This window comes from Labeo rohita, chromosome 3, assembly GCF_022985175.1.
Source record: "Labeo rohita strain BAU-BD-2019 chromosome 3, IGBB_LRoh.1.0, whole genome shotgun sequence".
Taxonomy (NCBI): domain Eukaryota; kingdom Metazoa; phylum Chordata; class Actinopteri; order Cypriniformes; family Cyprinidae; genus Labeo; species Labeo rohita.
Window position 1 is genome coordinate 30,071,246 of NC_066871.1, and position 21,026 is coordinate 30,092,271.

The 21,026-nt window shown below is 35.4% G+C and overlaps 1 protein-coding gene across 1 annotated transcript; it reads left to right on the forward strand.

The window, feature by feature from the left end:
* Nucleotides 1–429: 429 nt before the first annotated feature.
* Nucleotides 430–17,380, forward strand: il2rb (interleukin 2 receptor, beta). The gene is made up of 10 exons (XM_051106189.1): nt 430–595; nt 4,667–4,757; nt 6,710–6,827; nt 6,922–6,998; nt 7,113–7,199; nt 9,200–9,333; nt 9,486–9,687; nt 9,784–9,883; nt 11,101–11,188; nt 13,289–17,380. The coding sequence occupies exons 2-10, from the start codon at nt 4,679–4,681 to the stop codon at nt 14,006–14,008; spliced, it is 1,605 nt and encodes a 534-aa protein (XP_050962146.1). The 5' UTR covers nt 430–595; nt 4,667–4,678; the 3' UTR covers nt 14,009–17,380.
* The last annotated feature ends 3,646 nt before the right edge of the window (nt 17,381–21,026 follow it).

Here is a 21,026-nt window from a genome sequence, read left to right on the forward strand (position 1 = left end):
TGTGAGCACCGCTCAGGCACCGTGTCGAGCCCAGTCGAGGGGCCCAGGTGGCTAATATGTACTCAGATCAGAAGCCAGCCTTTCCTGACTTTTCCAGTAACTTGCAACAAACTATGTTTGCTCTAAATTCAATTTTAAGAATGTGACAAAACTATGCATGCTCTAAGACAGAACAAACAAACAAAAAAAAACATACACAAATAATACAAATAAAAATAACACCCTTGCATCAAAGCTCAAAACGGTCCTCAGGCCCTCTGACCTTTTAATTTAATGTTTTGTGCTTTGTAAACTTGTCAGCAAACTCTGTGGTTACTCAGTCATATAACAAGCAGAGAGGAAGAAATGCAATTGTCAAAAGAGAGAGAGAAAGAGAGTGAGAGGGGTCGGATGAGTAATAGAAAGGAAGGAGTAGAGTGATAGAGAAAGAGAGTGATCCTCCTGACAGATGGAGGTAGAAGGGGAGGGGCAGATCGAGCGAGAGCGGTAAAGGGAGGAGGATGAAGGGTTGGGGGTCAGGTAGACAGAGAGACAGACCTCAGCATCCATGGTGCCTGCGCAGACAGCTGTTTGACAGACAGATGAAGGCGAAAGGGTAGGTCTTATACTTACAATATTAAATAACTGCTGGGCTGAGCAATGATGTATTGTATCTGTTAAGAGTTGACTTATTGTGACGTAAAAAATTACGTAATGCTGTGCACACAATATTTGAATGCTTAAGTTGCTATTCGAAATGAATATCATTGCATTATATGTCAAACCACGCAGCATGCATTTCAAGTAAACATTTCACAAGAAGTGAAGAACTCAGCATATTGTAGTTCTAAATCATACTGGGGCTTGAGGAGAACTGACTTCGTCTGCTTAAAAGCAATCACAAAATGACTAAAGAAGTGAGTAGTTCTGAGAAAAATTCTTGCGTAATTTGTTCACAGATGCCACTTTTAGCCGGGTATTTTTTTGTCTAATGCAATGACCTACATTCTTAAGATTGACTTCAGGATCCAGATATTTTCTGGTCACCGTATTGGTTGATTATTAGTCGTCACTTGTTAGTGGGGAATACTCGTTATGCACTGATAATGTACAAGTTATGAATAACCTTATGAATAACCCAAAAGCTAGGAAATGCCAAAGCGTTTTGTGAAACCGAGAGTGTGAACCATATGTTTGCAGCGATCACTCAGATCAGGAGTTGAGGTTCGAACCGGTGTGACAAATAAAACGTATCCAAATGACTCATCGGCCACTTTTAAAAGTGCTGAAGTAAAACAGCACTGTCAGAGTGTCCTGTCACTGTTTAATATTTGTCATCACTTTAGCTGTTGCTATGCAAGTACGCCTTTTTACAAGAAGTCACCTTACGGTTACAGCTGAGGGTTTCTGTTGTTGTCTGTGGGTGTCATTTTGTAGTGTTAGTGGAAATTGCCTGTATACAGGTTGACCACCCACTCACAAAGAGGGGCGCGCTGCTGACAATGGCCCACTCAGCAAAAGAGCCAAAGGTAGCTTGCATCATATACGCACATCTAAACCTCATCTAAAGTTCACGTTGAGAATTTTGCAATGGAGTTCAATATGCGTGCTCTGCAGTTTACCGTTTTCTTTGGGCAACATCCTGTCAGGTAAAAAGAAAAGCCACAGCGATGCCATTTAAAAGTGAAAGTCTGAATTTTAAAAATTAAAGCTCCTCTGGGTGACAATTTGCATTATTATGCAAAAATTTAATATGAAACAGTCAATGATTATCTATAAACATTAAGAATCACTTAAAGGGAAATATAACCCCAAAATGAAATTCTGTTAATTTACTCACCCTCATGTCGTTCTAAACCTTTTTTCAACCTTTTGTCGTTCTTGAAAGTAAGAAAATAAGAAAGTTGTATATATAGGTTCGTAACGAAATGGGAGTATGGAAGCCCATTTATGCCAGGCAATCCAAAAAATTCAAATCTCATTCAGACTCTTTTCTCTGAATTCTGTTAAAAAGTTAGAATTGCGTGATGTAAACTCAGAATTATGAGAAAATATTTTAGAATTCTGAGAAAAAGTCACAATTATTTTAAAAAAATCAAGATGTAAACACAGAACTCTGAGAAAAAGTCAGAATTTCAAGATATTAACTCAAAATAGTGCAACGTAATTGTGAAATTGTGAAAAACGCAGAAACAGGCATCCATACAAGGGTGTGTAAACAATGACAGAATTTACATTAAACTAACATTAAAGATATCATTTTTCCAAAAATGAAAATTCAGTCAAGTTTTTGCATACTATTGAAGTCATTTGTTACCACTGAATGATTGGTTACCAACAAGGGCTGCCCTCAACTAAAGATTTGTCATTCATTTTAAGTATTAGTTGACTATTAGTCGCACATTTATTAATAAACTATGTAAATCATCATAATGAGCCTTTATGAGTGTGTCAGGAAAAAACTGTCAGGAGGCTGCATTAATGTTTTAATAATTAATTGATAAACTAGTGTTTTCTTTGTTTTTGGCTTAAGAGATGAAGTCGGTGACACTGACTCGTCATCTACGCAGTAGTGATGCACCTGTATGCATGTTTCATACAGATTACATAATCTGAGAATTTTAGCCTTTTATTTGAATTGGTTCATTTCAAAGTAGACATTTTATTCTCTATAGATGCATTTTTCATGTCTGTAAGGCAAGTATACACAGAGTTTCAAAGTTTCGTGCTCAAGTTCACAGAGTCCGATACGGCACAAAATGCATAATGTTTGCTTTAATTATTTTACAAAAGCACAACATTTTGTTGTGCACACAAATAAACGTGCAGTCTTTACAGATTCAAAAGATTTTATTACTTCTATCTGTATGACCAAAAATGACTAAGTATTTTAAGAGCAAGTGATTGCACTGGCACCTCCGTCTATCATGCAGTGAACGCACTACTGTTCAGCTTCCACACTCTGCACAGACACTTCAATAGCGCACATTTTTCTATGTTAACATTAGATTGAGCTGGCATGTAAAGTTGCCTTTACTTTAATATTTCAGATAAAAAGCCATATTTGAGGTTGATGAATGATAGGTGAGCGTTTGGATGTCCTGCCCAGTGTACTATGTTACCACATAGACCAGCCGTTAATGATCTGTCCATCACGGACTGCGTGACTTCGCCACTTCCTGTGGAATATTTTTTTCTGTGACTAAGCGATAAAATTTTGGTCAACCTAGCCTCTTCTCTTCGACTAACGGTTAGTCAATTATTAGGGGGCAGCCTTATTACCATTATTTAAAATATCTTCTTTTGTGATCAACAGAAGAAATAAACTTATACAGGTTTGGAACAACTTGAGGGTGAGTAAATGAGGACAGAATTTCCATTTTTGTGTGAACTATGTCTTTAAACTTTGGTGCAAGGCCTGTTTGTGGGCGAGACTTCCGGTTTGTTATCCGCTATAGGAAAATAAGGAGAAGAATAGCAACGTGCAGTAAACGGTAAAACTGTTTGCACTACAAACCAGCATGTTCATAATTAAAATAATACAATAAATAATATGGTAAGACACACCAATTTGCAATATCAAGCAGAAAAACAAGCTCTTTTGTACAGCTAAAAATAGCTGGACGCGGATGAGTCCGGAAACCAGACCCCACTCTTACAGAAAAAATAAGGTGAACGACGACAACTATTGACAGCCAATCACAGCCCGAGCATTTAAAGCGTCAGGTGACATAACTGAAGCGTGCGCTTATATAGTAAACAAAACATTATCTTCCACAGCATATACCACAGCATCATTCTTTGTGTGAACGCCAACAGGCCTTAACTGTGGACCTAAAACCATGCAGCCACATGTAAGCGATTGGATGTAAGATTTTGGCTTGCAGATGATACAGCGGATAAATGTTATTTCATTGCATAGATTGGATTTTTTTTTTCATCCCAGTTCAGTGTGACTAACTTAGTCCTCATTCCCAGGAGCAATATGGTCTATTTAGTAAATTTCTATATGTGTCACTTTCAGCCACAGGTAAAAAAAAACAGCTACATTTGCGGTCGCGCTCTTAGTCATATCTCCATAGCGACAGTTTGTGACCTCATAGCATTTTGCTACTGAGTTATTAACAGATTACCAGAGATCACATCAGCTGATCACCATACTAGATACATGATCATAGAAATTGATATATAGACAACAGAAAGAACCACAGTCGTGCTGCATTGAGACCAAGTGTTCACCTCATACATTATTGTAAGGAAAGGTTCCAAAAGGATTTTTTTTGCACTGGTGTTATAGAAGAACCATTTTGGTTCCCTAAAGAATCTTTCACTGAACAGTTCCTATAAGGACAACTTAATAATCTAAAGAGCCTTTTGTGCAATGGAAAGATTTCATGGATGTAAAAGGTTCTTCATGGAAGAAAAGATCCCAAAGAGTTTTTATATAAGACTGTAAGAGACTTTAAGAAGTCAGATTTAGAGTTAATATGCTTAGAATGTATTGCACTTACAAAGTGCATTGAGTGTTGCTACCTATGTGGTATATTTTTAAGTGTTCAGTCACTCAAAAAATAAATTGTCACAATTTCCTCACCCTCATGCCATTCCAAACTGGTATGATTTTCTGTTATCCAGAATGTTTTTATTTTATTTTATTAAAGAATTATGTTTTACATGTGTGTTTAAGAACCAAGGAGTGATGAAGGATTACTGGTATACCCCTCTCTTCGTCTTCTTCATATTTTATGGAACCGGCCAGTCCAGCAACATGCAAACAGGTACCTAGCAAACACAGAATGTTCTCCCTAAAATTAGTAGTGTTTAGATATTATATTTTTACAACCACAAAATGATGTTATTAGAATGTTACAGGGTTTATATATATTGCAAAAGTATTCAAACCCATTTCTGTCACGTTTTTATATTGCAGCCTTATGTTAAACTGCTTCATATAACTTTTTTCCACATCAATCTACACTCCATACACCATAATGAAAGCAAAAAAATGGATTTGTGACAACTTTGCAAACTTATTCAAATAAAAAAAACTGAAATAAACACATTGCATAAGTATTCATACTCTTAACTCGGTACTTACTTGAAGCACTTTTACAGCCTAAGATCTTTTTGGGTATGATGCAACAAGTTGTGCACATCTGTATTTGGCAATTATCTGCCATTCTTCTCTTCACCTCTCAAGCTTTGTCAGCTTGGATGGGGACAGATGCACATTTAGAGATTTCTCCAGAAATATTTGATTGCGTTCAAGCCAAGGCTGTGGCTGGGCCACTCAAGGACATTCACAGAGTTGTCTATAAGCCACTCTTGCTGTGTGCTTAGGTTCATTGTCCTGTTGGAAGGTGAACCTTCTGCCCAGGTTTTGAATGCTCTGGACTGGGTTTTCATTAAGGCTATTTCACTATTTTGGTGCATTGAGCTTTTCTTCTACTCTGACGAGTCCCTCAGTACCTGCGACTGAAAAACAGCCCCACAGTATGTACTTTTGGGATGGTACTGTGCAGGTGATGAGCAGTGCCTGGTTTCCTCCAAACATGATGCTTGGAATTGAGGTTCATCAGACCAAAGAATCTTGTTTCTCACAGTCTGAGGGTCCTTTAGGTGTTTTTTTTTTTTTTTTTTTTTTTTTTTGTGCAAATTTCAAGTTGGTTTTCATGTGTCTTCAATGAGGAGAAGCCTGAGCTTGGCCACACCGCTATAAAGACTGGTGGAGTGTTGCAGTGATGTTCGTAAGTTTCTTCTGTAAGTTTCTCCCATCTGCATATATGATCATGGAGCTCACCTAGAGTGACCATCAGCTTCTTGGTCACCAGTCTAACCAAGCCCCTTCTCCATCAATTGCTCAGTTTGGCCAGGAGTCAGCTCTAGGAAGAGTTCTAGTTGTTCCAAACATATTTCATAAAGAATAATGGAGGCTACATGCTTCTGTGAACCTTCAATGCAGCAGAATTTTTCTGAACTCTTCCCCAGATCTGTTCCTTGATGCAATTCTGTCTCTGAGCTCTACAGGCAGTTCTTTTGACCTCAGGCCTTGTTTTTTTTTTTTTTTTTTTTTTTGCTCTTATATGTATTTTCAGCTGTTAGACTTTTATTGAGAGGTATGTGCCTTTCTAAATCATACTCATTCAAATGAATTTGCCACAGGTTAACTCCACTCAAAGTGTAATAACATCTATAAGTGATATAAATGCTCCTGAGATAAATTTGTAGTGTCCCAAATAAGGGTATTAATACTTATGCAATGTAATCATTTTAGTTATTGCCAATGAATTTGCAAAGTTGTTACAAACATGTTTTTTACTTTGTCATTATGGTGTATGGAGTGTAGATTGATGTGGGAAAAAAATAATTTAAAGCAGTTTAACAAGGCAGCAACATAACAAAACGTGAAAAAATGAAGGCGTTTAAATACTTTAAAGGCACTGTACATGACCACCCAAAAAATTGCTTATATGCAACATTTCCTAATGTTTTATTTGCATACCATAAAATAACTTATAAAGAATGTTTTCTAATAATTAATTTTATGGGAACATTCTGCAATTCTAGAACAAAAGATTATTCTATTTCTTTAAAGAAAGCTTTCCTAGTTAACCAGTAATGGTATATCTCCGACTATTTTGTATGGAACTTTTTTTTTGTAATGTTGTAAATCTTTAAAAACAAAACATATGTTTTCTAATCTCTTATGTTTGTCTTTTGGTTTGACCAGAAACAGCAGGTCTGAACTGTGTGAATGACTATGTGACAAACATTTCTTGTGTGTGGTGGAACTCTACAGATTTCTCCGGCCAGCAATGTGTGCTTGTGGGGATAAGCGGCACACAAAGGTTTGAGGTTTTAGTTTCAAGTCTCAGGATGGACAATTGTTACACTGATTAATAAACCTTTTCAAATCTGAACTGAATTTAAATGTGTTTGTAGCTCATGTGAACTGGCGCCACTAAGCGATCAATCACATCCTAAGAAAAGCTGTTCTTTAACTTTTTCGAAACAAGTAAGTAGAAATGGATGAAATTTAAGTGAAATTACTATTTTAATTATTATTTTTAGTTTAATTACTATAGTTGATTAACACGTATTCTCTTCTTACATTCCCCTTCTCTTTAACACAGGATTTTTTTTCCTTAACCAAATCCGGTTGAAGGTAACCTGTAACATATCTGTCATCACTACACTGGATTATCAGCCTGGCCGACACAGTAAGTGGAATTAGTTCTGCTGTCAGTGGGTTGTAGATATGTTTAAAATGGCAGGTTAATATATTAAAAAAACACGCACACACACACATATACAGTATCGCAGTAAAATAAAAATTTGCATGGAAAATTATTTTTATATTTAAATGCGTTTTTTTTATTGGTCTTTTTAATTCTAGGCAGAATCAGACAAACTCTTCAATACCTTTTATGCAAAACATTGCATTTCGGAGATAAATTTGGTCAAAATCTATAATAATATGATAAATCAAGACAGTTCTAGTTCACCTCTTTTTATACTTTTATGGTCAGCGATTGCGAAATCCGGTTATGTGACCTATGAAATACACACTTTGACAAACTCTAGTTTACCTTTACGCCATTGAAATGCCTTATATATATATTATAAATACCTTATATAAAACAATTAAATGTGTTTATTACACATACCTGGCCTTTTTTTATATATACAGTTGAGGTCAAAAGTTTACATACTCCTTGCAGAATCTGCAAAATGTTAATTATTTTACCAAAATAAGAAGGATCATACAAAATGCATATATGCATTTATTTAGTACTGACCTGAACTAGATATTTCACATAAAAGATGTTTACATATAGTCCACAAGAGAAAATAATAGCTGAATTTATAAAAAAATTACCCCATTCAAAAGTTTACATACCTAATACTGTGTTGTTACCTGAATGATCCACAGCTGTGTTTTTTTGTTCAGTGATAGTTGTTCATGAGTCCCTTGTTTGTCCTGAACAGTTAAACTGCCCACTGTTCTTCAGAAAAATCCTTCAGGTCCTACAAATTCTTTGGTTTTTCAGCATTTTTGTGAATTTGAACCCTTTCCAACAATGACTGTATGATTTTGAGATCCATCTTTTCACACTGAGGACAAATGAATGACTCATATGCAACTATTACAGAAGGTTCAAACGATCACTGATGCTTCAGAAGGAAACGTGATGCATTAAGATCTGAGGTGTGAAAACTTTTTGAATTTGAAGATCAGGGTAAATTTTACTCAGTTTATCTTCTGGGAAACATTTAAGTATCTTCTGTAGCTTCTGAAGGGCAGTACTAAATGGGATAAAAATATGACATTTAGGCAAAATAAGAAAAATGTACACATCTTCACTCTGTTCAAAAGTTTTCACCCCCAGCTCTTAATGCATAATTTTTCCTTCTGGAGCATCAGTGAGTGTTTGAACCTTCTGTAATAGTTGTATATGAGTCCCTCAGTTGTCCTCAGTGTGAAAAGATGGATCTCAAAATCATACAGTCATTGTTTGCAAAGGGTTCAAATACACAAGAATGCTGAAAAACAAAAAATTTGTTGGACCTGAAGGATTTTTCTGAAGAACAGCAGACAGTTTAACTGTTGAGGACAAACAAGGGACTGATGAACAACTATGACTAAACAAACAAACAAACAAAAAAAGCTGTGGATCATTCAGGTAACATCACAGTATTAGGAATCAAGTGTATGTAAACATTTGCACATGGTCATTTTTAAAAATTCAACTATTAATTTCTCTTGCGGACTACATGTAAACATCTTTTATGTGAAATATTTTATTCAGGTCAGTACAAAATAAAAAATAACATGCATTTTGTATGATTCCCTTTGTTTTGGTAAAAAATAAATAAATAAATAAAAAACTATTAACATTTTGCGGATTCTGCAAGGTGTATGTAAACTATATAATATATAACTATGTAGTTTTTTGTGTGCGTGTGTGTGTTCAAACCATTTTTAGAGGAATCGGTCACCCCCCTAATCTGTACACTGGTTTCTTTTCAGTGAATTTAAGGATGTTTCTTGTATTAACATTTAGGCATGTGTAACTTACATCACAGTCAAAGTGGACATCTGTTCCTGCATTCCTTATCAATGAAACCCGTGTCTTTGCTGTTGCTAGTACCATGCTCATTTTAAATGTTCTTCATGTTCATGTTTGTTTTAATGTAAATTTTTGGTTTTAAATGACAGTTAAGACCCAACCCCCAGATAAGCCCACTGTCAGCGGGGACAACATAACATGGAGTAAAGGCAGTAACTTTCCAGAAGATATAGAAGTTTATGAATTTCAGCTGCAGTATAAAGCTGCACATACAAGCTGGGAGGTAAGCGAGTATTTGTTTGATTTTTCATGTTTTTTACCTAATTTACCTAATTAGTTAATCAAATAAAACTTCATGCATTTAAATCTTCAGTAACCTGCTCAGAAGTTGCATATTCATATTCATGCATGTTTTTGCACACACCTATGCTATAGACGGCAGAACATGTGGATGTCATTCAGGAAGCTCCAGTGCAGCTGGACCATAGTAAACTGACTGTAGGAGAAGAGTACCAGGCCAGGGTACGTGTAAAGCCTGTTGAGCCCAAAGATGAAGGTTATTTCCGGGGGGAATGGAGCGACTGGAGTCCTGCTGTGTCCTGGAGGTCTGAGATCGGAAAGCTACCAGTAAGACCAGGTAAACCAGGAGATGATACATCTCCAACAGGTGGGGTAATATAATGATCTTTGTCTGTGAGTTAAGATGATATTTTTTTCCCCCTTTTTTCTTTAGTACTTGATGATATGCATATTGTTCTGATCGTTGGATTCAACATATTGGTTTTTCTTGCTGTTCTTTGTGTGCTCATCTATAAGGCAAAGAAAAGTAGCCGGTAAGTATTAGTGTATTTAATGTATATGTGATGTGTCTTGATGGCCCTTCCTTTATTTAGTAACACATCCTTGTTGACTTTTTCTATAGAGCCCTATGAAATTAGTTAATTGATTTTTCCTAAATTCTGTTTTATTTTTTTTTTTTATTTTTTTGCCAAATTCCGTTTTTATTTTTCTGGATTCTGTTTTTTCTAATGGTTACATTTAAGTTTATTTATCAAAAAGCATGTCTAATTAATTGAAATCACGAAACTTACAAAATGTATTAAAGTTTAAAAAAAAATAGTTTTATTTTTAGTTTTATTTTTACCAAATTCTGTGTTTTCCATTAATTTTCTGGATTCCATTTTAATGGTTTAATTGAATTTTAATAATCAAAAGCATCTTTAAATAATTAATTTTTAATTCTTTTTTTTTTCTCAGAAATACTGTGTTGTGTATTTACATTTTTCTGGTAAATAAATTCTGGTAAATATTCCTTAAAAATAATGCTTTAATAATAATTGTATAATTAGTAGTAGTACTATCATTGAATTAACTAATCTATTTCTGTCACAATTTCTTCAAGTTAAACCGAACTTTTATTTTGACAGGTTGCTCTGAAGACATTTATTTTTCTGTTTATATATGATATGACGATAGTTTTTCCTCAAAAGAAACGGTGAAATGCTCCTGAAGTGACTCTCAGAGCAGTTCTAGAAATTATGTTTGTGTTCATGTACTCATATATTGAGGCGGCAGAGGCTGAAAACACAGCGAGCATCACATGCTTCAGTATGTGTGTAGTAAACGAAACCACGCGTCTGCGCCATTCATTCACACAGAAAAAGACAGAACATGAAGCATTCATATTTTAATAGTATTTTGTGGCTTAATATACAGACACTAATCCATGCAAACGTGCCTTGAGAAATATGACCAAAAAATAATGCATCCATTTTTAGTTTGACCTCCTGAGGTGGATGAACACCATTTTATTTTCTGAAGGCTAAAGACTTGTTATGGACCTATTGTTGGAGAAGAACAAATATTTGACCTCATTTTTAAGACATTCAAGTCCTAGTTTTTACTCTATTTGTGGAAAGTGCTGTGTGGGCGTCTGTATGTAGGTGTGTGTTTCTACCTACAGTATTTCCGTGTTGGTGTGTACCCGCTGGTGTTTGTACCTGATATTTGTGTTTGTGCATCATTATGAAGCATTATTATTTCTTGGCAGATCATTAAAAAAACCAAACAATCAACATGTTCCAGACCCCTCCAAATATTTTCAGCCTCTTCACACTGTTCACGGTGGAAACTTCCGGGTGAGTTCAGCTGTATTTCCTGTATTTGTACTAGGTTAGTTTGCAAAGAGCTTGTGTTTACACTACCGCTCAAATATTTGAGGTCAGCAAGATATTTAATGTTTTTGAAAGAAGCCTCAAGGCTGCAATTATTTGATCAAACATACAGTAAAAAATGGTAATATTGTAAAATATTATTAAAATTTCAAAAAAAAAAAAAAAAAAAAACAGTTTTAACATATTGTAAAATTTATTTTATTCCAGTGATATAAAGCTGAATTTTCAGCATCATTACTACAGTCTTCACTGTAGTTGTGACCCAGGTTCGCCCCAATCGGCCTAACGGGGGCGCTACAGAGAGCAAAAGTACGAAATTGCTCATAACTCCTAAACCATCAGTCGCAGGCTCAAGCGTCTTATCTCATTGGAATCACGCCGGACAAAACACACACCTCAGATTTGATCGTGATTTAATCAAATTTAGAAAAACTTACTTTTGCGAGCTAATCTTAGGTTTTTCGCCCGATCTGGGCAGTTTTAATTAAATGCCTATAACTCCTTAACAGAATGAGATATCTTGGCCATGCTTGGCACACTTATGTAAGAGGTCAATCTGAGGTCACAGAAAAAAAACCCCCACATAGCTTGGCCACTTGGTGGCGCTATAAGACCATAAAAATGGCTATAACTGTGCTATAATTTGTTCTATCAACATGCAAATCGGTGTGCACGGTCTTGGTCCGAAGTGTCACAAGTGTCTACAATGACATTTGCGTATCTCAAAAAACATGGCCGCCATTGGCTGACGAATTTTGAGCACCTGTTAGACAAAGTTAACGGAGGCCGATCAGAACGAAACTTGGTGAGTCAAAGGTTTGAGAGAAATTTGAAATAAATCAGCCACGGGAGGGCGATGTCGCATTTTTCAAGGGCGTAAACAATTGTGCGTCGCACGTTTTTTCACACATACGTACAATATTCATATCATACGATAGAACTCCTCATTCCGAACAACTCTGCCTCCAGAACCACTGCTGTTAATCGAACTGTTTGTTAAATGATTGAGAAACTATTTTTGCACTAGTTTTTTCGCTCAATCTGGAAAAAAAAAAAAACAGCAGTACATTTCTCTAGACACTCTAGGCCAATAATTATCAACAAAAAATGGGGTAATTTAGAAAAGGGGCCTGTGCAAATTTACTCATCCTATAAAGCCTAAAGGAAAACTTAAAACTTCACGAAACCTGCTGAGCACATGCAACAGGTCATTCTAAACAAGCATGCAAAGTTTTAAGGTCATCAGACCACAGCTGGCACTATAATGGTCATGAACATTAAAAAATTCACATTTCTATGGTAGGGTGACCAGACGTGCCACTTCCCGAACACACGTTCAGCACAGGATTTCTTAATTGCCTAAAATAACCAGGTGCTGGTTGTTTGCGCTGCGCAGATTGAACACTGTATGACATTAAAGTACCGCAAGAGCAATTTGGACCCATCTGCTCTGCTCTCTATAGCTCTCTATAGTTATCGATCAGTGATTTAGGTGGGTACAGCCTTACTAAATAATATGTAATGTCTTTTTCCATATAAATGCCTTAAGCGCTCGAACCCCGGTAATCGCTATTTATTACAAGTAATGTTGAAAACAGCTGCGCTGCTTTTAATATTTCTGTGGAAACCTTTTTTCCAGAAATTAGTTATAATGTATTTAAAAAAACAACATTTATTTGAAGTAGAAATGTAATAATTACAGTATATTATAAATATCTTGAATGTCACTTAATGCATACTTTCTGAATAAAATTTCTTTCAATAAACCATTTTGAGCTTTTGAACGGTAGTGTATACTGATATGCCTATCACTTTTTTACTTTCTATGTTGTGTATTCACACCAGCGCATTTGAGAATATTTAAGTGTGTAAGAACACTAATAACATTTGCAGTTTCACACGTTTTCCTTCCTATGCAAAACCCATACAAACTCTCTCACACACACCCATGTTTACACATGTGGCCGAAACCTGCATTTCTTGCAAATGCCTACTCATATCTTCTTTCAGCAAGCCACAGAGCACACACACTGACCACATGCATTTCCTCTTACCTGTCCACAGAAATGGTTGGGCTGTCAGAATTCTGTTGGGCCATTCCTTACCCCTCAGTCATGTGACGATATCTCGCCCGTCGAGGTCTCTGATTTTTGGGATGTGTCCTTGATGGATCCCGACGCTCAGATGTCTGCTGCCGCTCTCGTTCACCTCAGTCAGATGGACTCTGGACTGGAGAACAGCGGCACTAGTCATGCATCATCATCCGGTTTCTCCAACATGGGCTACTTCTATAGCAAATCCAATACAGGCTCTCTTTATCTCGAATCCTGCCCGGTGTACTTCACCTACCAACCTGAGGAAGACACAAACTCCAATCATTCATCGCCTGGGTCTTCATTCGACTGCCTGCAAACTCCAAGTTACCAGGTGGAGCAGCCCATGAGCCCGGATTCAGGTTTCGACATGCCTGGAGAGGAGCATTTTGAGGACGACCAAGAAGATGAAGATGGTGGTGCGGAGAGATGTGCGGCGGAAGGACAAGCTCTGGTTTCCTTCATTATGTCGCTGTCGCAGGCTTCCCACAATGCTTTTCGCCCAGCAGAGAGTTTCGCTCCGGTAACCATCATCACACCTTGGTCTGAACCTGTGAGAGCACCCAGCTGCGCTTCCACCTCTGAGCCTGCAGAGGGCGCCGTGGTCAGACCCTCATCCATGATCGAGCCCTGCGGGAGTGGATATCTGACCCTGAAAGAGATGCAGAAATACAGCAACAAATCCATCTGAACGCAGGACTAGTCCATCTCTATCTGAAAAGGGGAGACCGGGGTAAAATGAAACTCAGGTTAGGTTTATTTTTGAAACTCAGTTTCTACACCAACAGATACAGTACAGTTCAAATGTCTGGGGTCAGTAAATATTTTAATGTTTTTAAAATAAGTCTCTAATGCTCACCAGGGCATATTTGATTAAAAAAATACAGTAAAATTAGTAATATTATGAAATATTATTAGAATTTAAAAGAACTATTTTTTATGTGAATGTGTTTTAAATTATAATATATTCCTGTGATGCAAAGCTGAATTTTCAGCATCATAACTTCAGTCTTCAGTGTCACATGATCCTTTAAAAACTATAATATTATAATTATATTATTTTAGTGAAAACTGTGATACATTTTTTCAAAGAAATTTATTTGAAATAGAAATCCTTTGTAACATTATAAATGTCATTTCTGTTACTTTTGATTAATTTAATGCATTTAATGCATAGAAAAAACTTACTGACCCCAAACTTTTGAGTCAGAGTGTACCTCAAAGACTCCGCTACAAAAAAGCTGTTGAACATTTTAAGAGTTATTATTTAGGGAAAAAGACAGTTATTCAAACATCACATCATACCAATCACATTGACCTTTTGTGACAACATACCCCACCCTCTCAGGGCTCTACACTTACCTTTTTTTTTGGAGCACTTGTGCTCCTAACTTTAAAATTTTAGGAGCACAGTCAAAATTTTAGGGGTACCTTTTAATCAATAATCAAAAAATCTGATCGGCCTTCCCATTACAAGGTGATATTTTTTTAAAAGTAAAAATCTTTTGCCAATTTTTAACAAATTATATTTTTTTAAGCTTTTTTTAAAATTTCTAATTAAAACAACAGAATAAGAACAAGTAGAATAAGAATAAGTTACCAATCAAATGAAATCAGTATTAACAAAATTAATTTGTACTTCTGCGGTGGCACAGAAGAACACAAAAGTGTTTAATGAGGCTCAGAGGTGGCATGAGTGCAATCAAATTCATAAATTCATGTTGAGATTAATGTGTAAATATAAAATTTGGAATACAGAAATATTAAATGATTTAAATAACTGAAAAGATACTTTAAAAACTAAATCTGCCAGTAGGTGGCAGCAATTCACTGATTTAATTACTGAATCATTCATTCATTTGATTCATTCGAACGGCTAATTCCATCAGGAATAAAGCAAGTGACTCTTTATGAATAGGAAATTGAATCATTGACTCACTAGATTTGTTTAAAAACGCACGTTCATTTATAAATGAAACACCGCTGTGTTTGAATGGAGCTGTGCAGCAGCTCATTTGTGACTTGTTTCAGACTATTTTTGATGCGACTGAAATGGTCGCACTGTAGAGCCCTGCCTCTGGGGGTAAGTTGTCACAATGGGAACCTATCATTAAACAGCCTATTATAGGCTTTGATAAAATTGCAATATAAATAGGATTAGTGAAATAGACCAAGACTATTCATAAAGCAGTGAATGCATACAAGATGGTAACATACTGACATATCAAACCATTGTTTTGAAAATATGCACCGACCTGCCATTTACACTTTGTTGGAGAGTAGAATTTACAAAATTTATTCTAGTTTAACAGCCACTGCTAGAGAAAACACTCACAACCACAATCTTGTAACGCCCTGCCCCGGTCTCCTCCAGACAGTTTATCTGCATTAATTCCACATAACCGCAAATTTCACTTTACTATATTCCATTTGAATGAATTAAACAGTATTAAAAAGGCTGAAGATCCTCAACAGCTGCATTGTAACAGCATTAAACTGTTATATTTTAGACACCTTTGTACAGCGACATGATAAGCTAGATTTCAAGGGCATGTTCTGGGTTTAACACAACTGTGATTGTCCGGGCCACTGTAATAAGAACAATTTACAGCTCAGAAAACACATTTTCGTATGGAAAGGGTCACGCTGAAATGATTGTCAGATGCTGATAAGAGTTTGTGAACCCAGAACATTCCTGTGAAGCGACTGTTACACTTTTGTTTGACACATATGAACCACATTTGATTTTAGGATATCTTATGTTTGCATTATTGGTGTAATAACGTTTAATTTAGCAAATGTTGACGCTGAATATACCCTGATAGCACATGTACATCACCGAGACGTCTATTTGACGTCTGCATTTACATCTGGAAGACGTATTTTTTAAAGCGTTTGCTCATCTGCAATACGTCTATAGAACGTTTCCTATCAGATGTCAAATAGACGTCTGTTAGATGTCTTTAAGATGTTTATGATTTAGAATGTATGTAAAACTGACGTCTTACAGATGTCTGTCATATGTTTGTACACAGCAGAAGCTTTCCAGATCAAGAGATCTTTAACAGACACATTGCAGACGTACGTGGGCTATCTGGGTAGCTTATACAACTTTATTTGTTGGAGGTTATTGCTATCATTTAATATGTTCATTTGTGAGATATAATTGGCTAAAATAATTTTGTTTTCAATATTCAAAATCGAGCGCAAAGCGTTTGCTTGATTTTTAGCTGCTAATAATGTTTATCTGACTGCTACAAACATAGTATAAATGCTGCTTTTCAAATGTGAATTATTTGTTTTAGAAATTTAGGGAGTCATTTTTGCCTACATGGGCAATCCATTAATGCCGAAGCCTCAACGTTGTTCAAGGTACCAATCTCTCCAGATATTACAACACTCCGATATACTGATATCTGTGCATTTTCAGACAGTTTTAAAACAACTGTATGTAGTTTTGTGTATTTTTGCCACTTCAGCGCCCCCTACAGTTAGTTGAGTGGAATTCACTGGTGTAAAATATCACTTTTGTCACGCTAAACAATTACTGTATTTGCATTATTGTAGGGGTAGGTGTAGACAGTAATAAAACAGAATGTAATAGGTAGCAAATTAATTTATTGTTATTTTATGGCAAGATTTTGCATCACTTCCAGCTGTAGCTGTATTCACAACCACTGTATTGTAGCCACAACCATGTTTTTTTGTGGAATTTCATTCTAAACATAGACCATTAGAATAAATTAAAAAATTATATGTCAATGTTTTTAAACAAAAATGTATATGCAGTTGCTATAAGGACTTTAGTTGCATTATTTGAGCATTTCTGGATTATACCTGTAAGAGAGCTCTGGAACAAGCATTTTTTTCCATTATAACAAAATGTAATTATTTTTTATAAACTAGTAAAATATGCATTTTGTTTAAACAAAGAATGCCATTTATTTTGTACTTGCTGCATTTACTCAATAGTTGTTATATATTTGTTACCTTTTTTATCGTAGTTATCCAATGTATTCTTACTTGCATGTTTTTTACAAAATAAAATAAACTCCCAAAAATATGATTGTGTGAATGTTATGTTGTTTACACAAAAATCTTGCGTGTGCGTGTATACGTGTGTGTGAATGAGTAGAGTTTTTGCAGGTAGTATGTGGTCTGACATTTATAAGTGCCAACCCGTTTCCGTTTACCGCTGAGGAGCACGGCTTGTGTAACCAGACAAGTTGAGCTTATCTCCCCTGCGTGGCCTGAAAAATGAACTCAGTGAACCATAACAACATAGTTTATCTAGAGAAGGAGGAGAAAGAACATCATTAACGGCCTCTTTTGCTTATGTGGCAGTGTGACAACGTGAGTTTCTCAGTAAGTTGTTATGATCCCTGTCACACGGTTTGGCATCCTAGTCGATATATAAAATATAGTTTATGATTTGACCCTATTTGAAGAAATTTGGTCTAACTGTTGATATTTCCACCAGGAGGCAGCACTGAGCTTAAAACTGAGGGATGAAGTAACTAAGGAAAACAAACAGCTTGTATTAATACGAATGGCATACACACTACCAGTCAAAAGTTTCTTTAATGTTTTTTAAAGAAGTCTCTTCTGCTCACCAAGCCTGCATTTATTTGATCCAAAATACAGCAAAAGCTGTAATATTGTGAAATATTTTTACTATTTTAAAATGTTTTCTATTTGAATATATTTTTAAATGTAATTTATTCCTGTGATCAAAGCTAAATTTTCATCATCATTACTCTTCAGTGTCACATGATTCTTCAGAAATCATTCTAATATGTTAATTTGTTGTTCAAGAAGCATTTATTATTATTATCATCAATATTTAAAACAGAGTATATTTTTTCAGGATCCTTTTTTTAGTAAGTAGATTATAGAAATGAATATTTTTATTTCGCAAGGATGCTTTAAATTGATTAAAAGTGATGATAAAGACATTTATAATGTTACAAAAGATTTCTATTTCAGATAAATGCTGTTCTTCTGAACTTTCTATTCATCAGATAAACCTGAAAATATTCTACTCAGCTGTTTTCAACACAATAATAATGATATTATTAATAATAATAATAAATGTTTTTTGAGCAGCAAATCAGAATATTAGAAGTAATGATGACTGGAGTAATGATGCTAAAAATCAGCATTGAAATCACCGGAATAAATATCATTTTAAAATATATTCAAAAAGAAAACAGTTCTTTAAAATAGTAAAAAAATATTTCAAAATTTGACTGTTTTTGCTGTACTTTGAATCAAATAAATGCAGGCTTGGTGAGCAGAAGACACTTCTTTAAAACAACTTTAAAAATCTTACTGTTCAAAAACTTTTGACTGATGGTGTAATGCATTTACATAATGAAGAAATAAACGTTTTTATTCAGATATGATGTATTAAATTGATCAAAAGTAAACACGTGTAAATGTTATAAAAGATATCTATTTCAGATAAATAGTTTCCATGAAAGTATTACGCAGAACACCTGTTTTCAACATTGATAATATGCAGCAAATCAGCATAATAGTATGATATCTGAAGGATCATGTAACATTGAAGACTGAGAAAGCAGCTTTTGACATCACTGGTATAAATTACAGTTTATATATTAAAATACCAAACAGTCATTTGTAATTTTATTTAATGGAAAATACAGCACAAACATTGTGCCTAATAATTCTTTTTGTGGTCAACAAAAGAAATCCATATGGCATTTAAATGACATTGGGAATGCGTGAGTTTTTTTTTATATATATACATTAATAATACATACAATCAATAAAAATATGTAAGATTCAGCCAGGGTGGCTAATTTTCATCTGTAGTTCCAGAGTAGGTTGATAAATTCTGTTGGGAGTCTGTTCCAGTCAGAATAGGTTCCTCTTAAGACAAATGATCGGTGAACTATTCCTTTAATTTCTTGAATATCTGAACATTCCAGAAAGAAACACTTCGTAATAACATTTTTCACAGATCCTGGTGTTAATGAAGAAGAATTATGCGTGCAAAGCCGCAGAGGAGACTGTTGGACAACAATATTGAAAGGAAAATGAGGCAGCAGATGGAGAGGAATGCAGCATGGGTTGACTAGAGGACAAAATCAGCCTTTTGTCAATCAAAGGTCAATGACAGACCTTAATTTTCTTTCCATATGTAGAGAATGAGATGATTGCTATTGCATAAGTAACAGGAATTCAACCAAGTGACCCAGACAACTTAATGCGAAACAGATGAGTATGTGAATTCAAAGAAGGGTGTGTGCTACATTTAGTATTCACAGAACCTTAAAAGTCCTTTTATTACACTAGACTTTGTTTAATGATGCATATGTGCTGAAACATAAAGCCACACTTGCATGGCCATCATTTGTGAGCTCTATTATTACTGCTCACTCCTACTCCAACCATATATTATCTTATTATTTCTAATTACCTGTGATTGCCTTGCATCTTAGGTTACGTTAGAAAACTTCATTATTCTTCATTATATCCACATTTTTCCTGAATAACCGATGAGCGCCGCCATGAGGGATTATAACTTCCATTTATGTGCTCTCGTGTTCCGCCTCCACAGAAATCCATGTTAAAACGGGGTAAATGTGATCGACTGATTGATTAAACCGAAAATTTTCAGTGTAACTAAATATAAAAATGTGCGCAGCAATAACCTTAAGGAATTCCTGTAAACTACTTAAAAAACACAAGTATCGTTTTCGTAAATTTTGTATATAGCCGTTCTGGTCAGTTACCCGGATGCGTGGCCATTGCGGCGATACTTGGATATAAACAGCAGCATGGATTGCACGGTTAATGTACTACTGAAGACGTTGTTCTACTAATTTACAATGTCAAAACCAGGTTAAAAATGTGTAGAAGCTGCTAAATCATATAGAAAAGGACTGTTACTGTGGTACACAAAGCTGCGCTATTAACACTGTTTATATAATACATTATACAGATGCTAGATGAAAAGAAACGCCATGTAATCTTTTATGAAAACAGGCAGTTCCCCTCAGAGATACATTCATATGAACTCCTACCCCCAATTCATTATTTAGGAGTTTCGTCCAATCTTCGATGCATTGTGAACAGTGAGACTGGTCTGCCTGCTACAATATTTTCCTCCTCTTTATGTCTGTTTTCAGCATTTCTGGCCTCTTTTAACGGCCTTTTACAGACTAAATATAATAACGTAATATTTCCGTTCAAGCCCATTCACAATTTCCATTCGGTTCAATGGCATTGTTTACGTTCAGAGTTGCCACAATGGCTGACTTCTGGATTGATTACGTAACGTGAAAACACTCCGTTTAGGTAAGTGAATGTGCATAGGTCAAACTTTGTTTAAATTGTGGTGACTATGATGATTGAATGAGAATAGCGTAATAAACAGCTTAATAAACACACTAAATATTTTAATGAAGATACAGAAAGGTTAATTTATAAGTTTGGTTTAGGGTTACATGGTAGAAAATATCATTAGCTCCGTATAAAACCAATAAAAACAAATGATGTGCGTGTTTCCAGAAAAGTGCATGTGAAATTACTGTTATTAGTAAGTTGTGCTGACATTTTGCCTGAAATTCCTTCATGGCAGATGAACATGGGTCTCCAAAGACCAAAATGTGGGTTATTCACATAACCAAGCGCATCCTGCAAACATGCATGCAAAAGGACGTATTGAGTTTCAGTTTGTG

Coding starts and splice junctions, on each gene's coding strand:
- il2rb (XM_051106189.1), top strand. CDS start 4,679: ATGAAGGATTACTGGTATACCCCTCTCTTCGTCTTCTTCATATTTTAT. Junction 9,334..9,485: donor CTGCACATACAAGCTGGGAG/GTAAGCGAGTAT, acceptor CCTATGCTATAG/ACGGCAGAACATGTGGATGT. Junction 9,688..9,783: donor AAAGCTACCAGTAAGACCAG/GTAAACCAGGAG, acceptor TTTTTTCTTTAG/TACTTGATGATATGCATATT.